A 6,749-nucleotide genomic window follows, 5' to 3' on the forward strand; every position below is an offset into this window, starting at 1 on the left:
GCCTCTCACTGTTGCGGCCTCTCCCGTTGCGGAGCACAGGCTCCGGACGCGCAGGCTCAGCGGCCATGGCTCATGGGCCCAGCCGCTCCGCGGCATGTGGGATCTTCCCGGACCGGGGCACGAACTCACGTCCCCTGCATCGGCAGAAGGACTCTCAACCACTGCGCCACCAGGGAAGCCCTAGTGTCCTTTTTAATGTGACTATAGATTCGAATTTTATTGAAAGGGAGATGTACTATAGTATTGATTATAGACCTTGATCTTGCGATATCCTGTTATTCCAATTTCAGACAATCACAGCGTTCTCAGTTTTCTATGGAAAATTAATTTCAAAATTGTTGAAGTAAAAACCTAAAAATCTACCATGGAATATTTTTAAAAGAAGGCTATATCACAAAAATTGAAGAAAAAACTCAAAAGTTTAAACCCACCATAGTGTAGGCCATGCACTATGAGTGGCAGAGAAAAGAAGATACTCATATAACTTTGAAGTTTGCATGAATTGAAATGTATGGCAATTGAATAAAAACTAGAACTTGGAAAAATAACAAACAAACTGATCTTCCAATTAAGTACCTAAATAAACCTGTAGTCAGAAAGCCTTTAGAAACTGTTTATGATTAGACATGTGTGGTAGATATTTTGTCCCAGATTCAAAGAATGTTTTGTATGTTTCAGAAGAGAAGTACTGATCTCTTTTCTGTTCAGTGTGTTTATTGATTGATCGTGGGCCCCACGCTGCCCTCACCGTGGTACCATTGCTCTCTCCTGGCAGAGGGAAGCCCGAGGCCATGGAAGACACGCTCCTCTTGCCACCACAGGCAGTTGTGATCGGGCCTAAGCTTGTCCTTCTGACTCTGCTGTGCTCGCGGTGGAGGTGGCCTGGGGTGGGGTGGGAGACAAAGTCTCCTCGGGGAGGCGGATCCACCTGCTCCCGGTAGAGAAGCACTGCATTCTTCCAGCGCAGGAATAGTTGGAGAGGAACTGTCATAAGGCACTTAGGCCAGTATCAGATGTGATACTTTTCTAGAAGGCGACTTAGCTGGGGTCTGTTTAATCCCTCGTGGACAAGACTTTGCATTTGGATTAGCCCAGTGCTCTTCTGCCTAAAGAGTAGAGGGAGCAGGCTTTAAAAAGCAACACAGTTAGAAAAATGCCTTGCTTTCCACAATATGCATATCCTCAGTGCTTCCCCCCAAGGAATACCTATCTTTTTTTGTTTTAACTTTTTATTTTATATTGGAGTGTAATTAACAACATTGTGTTAGTTTCAAGTGTACAGAAAAGTGATCTGTATATATACATATACAGATATCTGTTCTTTTTCAAATATTTTTCCCATGATATTGAGCAGACTTCCCTGTGCTATACAGTAGGTCCTTGTTGCTTATGGAGTACCTATCTTGTTGCTATAGTTTACATTAGGAGATAATGTTTTTAATTGTACAATAAAAATTTGGGGGAGAAATAGTTCAGGACCAGTGTAAATGGGGTATGTTTTTACCAGCGGATGCATTCTGTATAACTTCAAACTAGAAGGTCGGCTTTGTTAGCATATTTTTTGACACACTAAAAAATTAACACAATTTCCTAAGATTTTTAGGGTATTAACAGTTATAACTTGTGTATCAGTTTCGTCTCCACAAATCATCATAGTCAATTAGATTTTTAAATATTAATAACCATATATGGAAATACTTATATTTCTGTTCTTTTGCTTTTGTAAGTTAATGATTAGTGATTTAAATCTCTTTGTTTTCTCTTCAAGGTTCAAGAACCAGGAAGAGAGTCCAGAAGTAAATCAAATACTGTGAACCAGTTTTTCTTTTCTTCCTTTCATTTGACTCTTTCCTTCTTTCATTTGACTTTTCCTCTTTTTCTGTATTAAGTGTTTTATTTTCATGTGAGTCTTGTGGAGTGGGGGAAACAATGAAGTACCTATGTCTTTGAAAAGCAGACTTTTTTTTATTAAATACTTTGTAGAATTTACTAAAGCCTAATTTATAAAATTTCACAGTATTAAGGTTATACCCTTGAAGCTGTCCCATGCTGTGTGTTTGAGGTTCTGGGGTACGTATAAGAAATATTACTATGACATGCACTTTTCTAATCGTTGTATATTTCCTACAGTGTATAAAATGTTTGGCAAAATCCTTACTTTTAAGGAAGTACACAACTTAAAATAAAGGTCTCTTTTTGCTTGATACAAATTTGTTGTGGGCATAAGATTTGTTTTGTATTGATTTTGCTCAGTTCCACAAGCATTTGTTAAGCACCTGCTCTAGGAAATGAGAGGTACAAAGAAGAGAAAAGATTATGAAAGAAGAAATGGAGTAGTAAGTTTATCTGTGAGAGATGAAATACATGCATTTGAAAGATTACTTGAGAATTATGTAAGTATGCAAGCTGTATGGTAAGAAAACAGGCAATTATCAAGTGGTGGCCAGATCAAAGATTGTTTTAGACTGGCTTCCTTTAAGGAAATACTGTCAAATATATATATATATATATTTGGCTTATTCATTCACAAGAGATTATTTTTCTTCCAAGTTTTTTTTTTGGTATGGTATAATATTTGTACAGTAAACCAAGCACTTTAGAGTTTTAGTGATTAGAAATTTTAAAATATAGACTATATAGTTGCCTTGGGAACAAAAGCTTGGAATTTCAACATGAACAATTTCAAGATTTACTTTGTTAGAGAAATTGGGATTGGACTGGATTTTCTAGGGGTGGTACACCTTACCACTTGTAGCCTGTACAATGTTTTTAGATGGTGTATAGGTACACTTTTATTTAAATATGTAAGCATTTATTTAATATGTATTTAGAATATAAATAGCACATTAAACTGGTGATTTCTCTATTGCTTAGGACAAGCCTAAAGTAGGTATTTCAGTTTTTAGAAAAGCAAGTTGATTTGAAGAAAATACTAAGTAAATAATAGTACAGGTGGATGTAGACATGTCAGAAACTGTCAGAGTTGTACCAATTTTGAGCAACTCTGAACCAACACACTTTACCTTTTGGCTCTCTGATGTGGTATTTAGTTGTCACACGAAGCATTTATCACTGCAGTGGTCGGATACTGAAAAACGCAAAGCACATCTGCCGACTTTCCTTTGAAGGTTAATCTTTTAAATGCCTCCTGAAGTTCTAGGGCACTGTGACTTTACAGAATAGAGAACTAGATTTTGGGCAGAGCCTCCTCCTGTTTTCTGTAGAATGTTGGATTTTAGTCCTCATCAGTGTTATGGTCCCAAGGTTATTTGTAACATCTAAATCAACTCTCAAGTTCTGTTTCAAACACATTGATGCTTAAAATAGGATAAAATGTGTGTGGTGTGTTTTTGTGTATGTGCCTTAGCCTTTTTTATTTTTCAAAACACAAAAACATAGCAAAACCTGTTGGTTAAATATTAAGAAAACAAACATTTCCTCACATATTGTTTTTAATAAGTGCTGGCATTTTCTCAAATGTTGCTCTATTGGCAGGGCTGCAGAAATGAAAAACTAATAGCCATAGTAGCCAGTGTGATTCATCGGCTGCATCCCCTTATCCCCTTGTTCTGCTGTTCTGTTCCCTACCTTGCTCTGGTTTTTCTTACCCCCCCCCCCTTATTTCAAAGAAGTGGTTTAATAACCTCCTTGTCCGCCAGAGTTATGCTTTTTCCCTTGCCTTTTTCAGTTCCATACTTACTGTTTTTTATCTTGTGTTGTTTTTGTTTTCTTTCCAATCCCTGCATCCAGTGGGTTTGCTTTTCTTTATTCTCCCTTCACAATCCAACATCCTTATGGACGTGTTCCTGGCCCCATGTGTCCTGCCTTCTCTGCCATTTTCTTATGTCCTTAGTGACAGAAACCTTAGTGAGGGTTTCTAGTCTGTCAAGGACCCACCCCTGTGCAGGCTCCTGTCCTTCAGACAATGGGAGCTACATGTGTGCTATATTTTCTAGACAGCAGCTGGTAAATCTTTGATAACCATCTAAGCCCTGATGTAAAATATCTTCTGGGTGTTCTTCAATAGTGATCTTTTAAGACAAATCAAACGCTAATAGGCCAGGGTAACAAAACCCCAATTATTTCTTTGAATTACTAACTTAAATGTGCATATCAAGAGCTAAGTTGCGTAGCAATGAATTAGTGGTGGAAATATAAATACATTATATGTATTTGTGTGCATGTGTGCTTGTTTATCCTTTAAAACTATATTCATCTGGTCATCAAAGTGTATTAATAGTACTTGATCACTGTAGAAAATTTAGAATATACAGAAAAGTGTCAAAAGACACACTAGCCATATTACTACCACCCACAGACAACCACTGTTAACATTTTGACACGTTTTTTTCCAGCCTTCTCTATGCATTTTTATCTTTAAATATCATACTTTATAAAAGCTTTATATTCTGCTCTTTAAAGTGAACATTAAATACTTTCCATGTTATTACAAATACTTCATAAATATAGTTTTTATGTTTCTATAATATTTTTTCCTATGGATTCGTGATACTTTCATGACCATTTACCTAATGTTGGAGGTTTAAGTTGTTTTCAGTATTGGGATATTATAAACAATATTCTTGAATAAAATTGGGCATAAGTCTTTGTCTACATGTACAAATATTTCCTTAGATTTTCAAAAGGGAACCATTGGGTGAAAGACTATGAAAATGGAAGGTTATTGGTGCACATTATCAACTTGCTGTGCAAAACTCCGTCAGTTAACACTTTACCCAGAAATCAGTGCTCAACTTACATTTTTGTCAACCTTGAGTGCTACTAATTTTTATAATTTGATAAGGTAAATTTTTTTTAATTGCTAGTGAACCTGAGCAATTTTTTATTTTTAAACAAATCATTCTATTTGCTTTTTGATGTGTGTGTTTGTACTGTTTGTATAGTAATGATCTTAACCTCTGTCATGTTTGCTGCTGACTTCTTCCAGTTTATTTTTTGTTGACGATTTAATTCTTATCGCTTTAATCTGTTGATCTCTTTCACTGTAATTTCTGCTACTGTTTTAAAATATTTCCCATCCTGATATCAGAAATATTTACCAGGGCTTTTTCTAGGATTTGTGTTTTAATGCTTCTGAATTTTTAATCCATATGAAATTTAATGTGGTGTATGTATGCCATGAAGTAAGGATCACAGTGGATTTTTTTCCAAATAGCTAACCAGTAGCTCCATTACCATTTGTTAAATAAATTCTCTTCCTCAGCCCCTTTCCATCCTGGTTTGTGTTGCCTGTTTTATTACAGATTAAGTTCTTATACCAGGGTCTGTTTCTGTCAGTTCAATTTCATTGATCTGTCTGTCTGTTCTTATGCCAGCACCACACTGATTTAATTAGTGCCATTTAACTTATTAATTCTTATTTACTGCCCAAACCACATTAACAGAAATCAAAATGAAAGAGAAAATTCATTTATGATCTCACCACCACCACAAAAATCAAACGCTTGTCCTTTGGCTGTGTTATTTTTCAGTCCTGTTTCATGCTTACATAATTTTTCCTAGTTGTAATAGTTGCATTGGTGAACTTTTGTGTGTGTGTGTCTTTGAAAGTTCCACAGTTTATTCTGTATATACCCCTGATTCATTAAGCTCTACTGGTATAAAGAATACAAGACGCACTGAAGAAGTGATTCTATGCAGTATACTGCTGACCAGATGGTTTAGGTAGCTCTCTTTATCACTTGGGTGTTACTTTACAAATAAAATGCTTACTATTTTCATTGTACTAAGAATGTGTTATTCATATATTGGTGAGTTTTATTATAGCAGTAGTATTTTGCAACTTATGAGTAGTGTTCCTGAATTTTTGTAATTTTGACTCGTCATGAAGTTACCTGTAAAATTTCTCCATTAAGCAAGTACAGTTTTATTTATGAACCACTGCAGAGGATCTTCAAAACACTCTTTCCTCTTTTTGTCTTGGTTAAGTCAACCGTTTTTTAAGGGTCTGAGTTATCAGTGGAGTTGGTCTATAAGATAATCTTTGTGCCTGGAGTACAGAGGCAGGAAGGAATATTAAAGGCATGGATCCCGCCTTGGGTGGGGGGCTGGGGAGGAAGTGGGACAGTAGTCTGAAATCTGTTTCCATTTTTCTGTAGGTTGTCTTTCTGCTTCTGGTATCTTTTAGAAGCAAGTGAAAAGTGATCACAGTGATGTAAATGAAGACCTTATAACACCTGGACTACAGGTTGTTTAATAACTAAAAAATTGCTGTATTTAATTTTTTTTTCTGACCTTGACATAAAAAGCGCAGTACAGAAGTTCATGGTGCGCCTTCCCGGTATAATTCTCAGATGTGAGAGATACCTCACACTTTCCTTATAAGGGTCGGATATGAACTTAAAAGAGTTCTGAACGACTGAAGGGTCTGCTAAGCCTGAACGCTGGAGAGTTCTAGGGCAGTATGTGTCCAGGGAAGGTTACAATTGGAAGTACATGTTGATTCTGTTAGATTGCCTGGCCAAGAGAGTCATGGTTTCCGTCTTGAACTTTTCTAGATAGAGGAATGTGCCTTTAAGATCCTTAAGAAAACTTTCATGTTCTAAACATTTTAATTCTCCCCCCCAACCCCCCAAAAAAGAGCTTTTGTTTTTTTGTCTTCGTTTATTTCATTAACTCTTGTAGAACATTTTGGGGCTGATGCATGAGTCACTCCAGCCGGAGAAGTATTGTGCACATCCTAACCTGCTTAACACTGGTTGCAAAGGTGTGTGATGTGGTCCCTGTGT

General features: G+C 36.5%; 1 protein-coding gene across 8 annotated transcripts in view; it reads left to right on the plus strand.

Moving 5' to 3' along the window:
• VRK1 (VRK serine/threonine kinase 1) overlaps nucleotides 1-2,210 on the plus strand; it is a 77,969-nt gene extending 75,759 nt beyond the window's left edge. For 5 of the 8 annotated variants that reach the window (XM_060295258.1, XM_060295256.1, XM_060295259.1 and 2 more), the window contains one exon: nucleotides 40-1,760. In XM_060295258.1, coding sequence (XP_060151241.1) covers nucleotides 40-260 — 221 coding nt within the window. In that variant the 3' untranslated portion in view covers nucleotides 261-1,760. The other 3 variants (XM_030883416.2, XM_060295260.1, XM_060295261.1) reach the window with 1 other exon arrangement.
• Nucleotides 2,211-6,749: the final 4,539 nt, after the last annotated feature.

The sequence above is a fragment of the Globicephala melas genome, chromosome 2, assembly GCF_963455315.2.
Source record: "Globicephala melas chromosome 2, mGloMel1.2, whole genome shotgun sequence".
NCBI classification, from domain to species: domain Eukaryota; kingdom Metazoa; phylum Chordata; class Mammalia; order Artiodactyla; family Delphinidae; genus Globicephala; species Globicephala melas.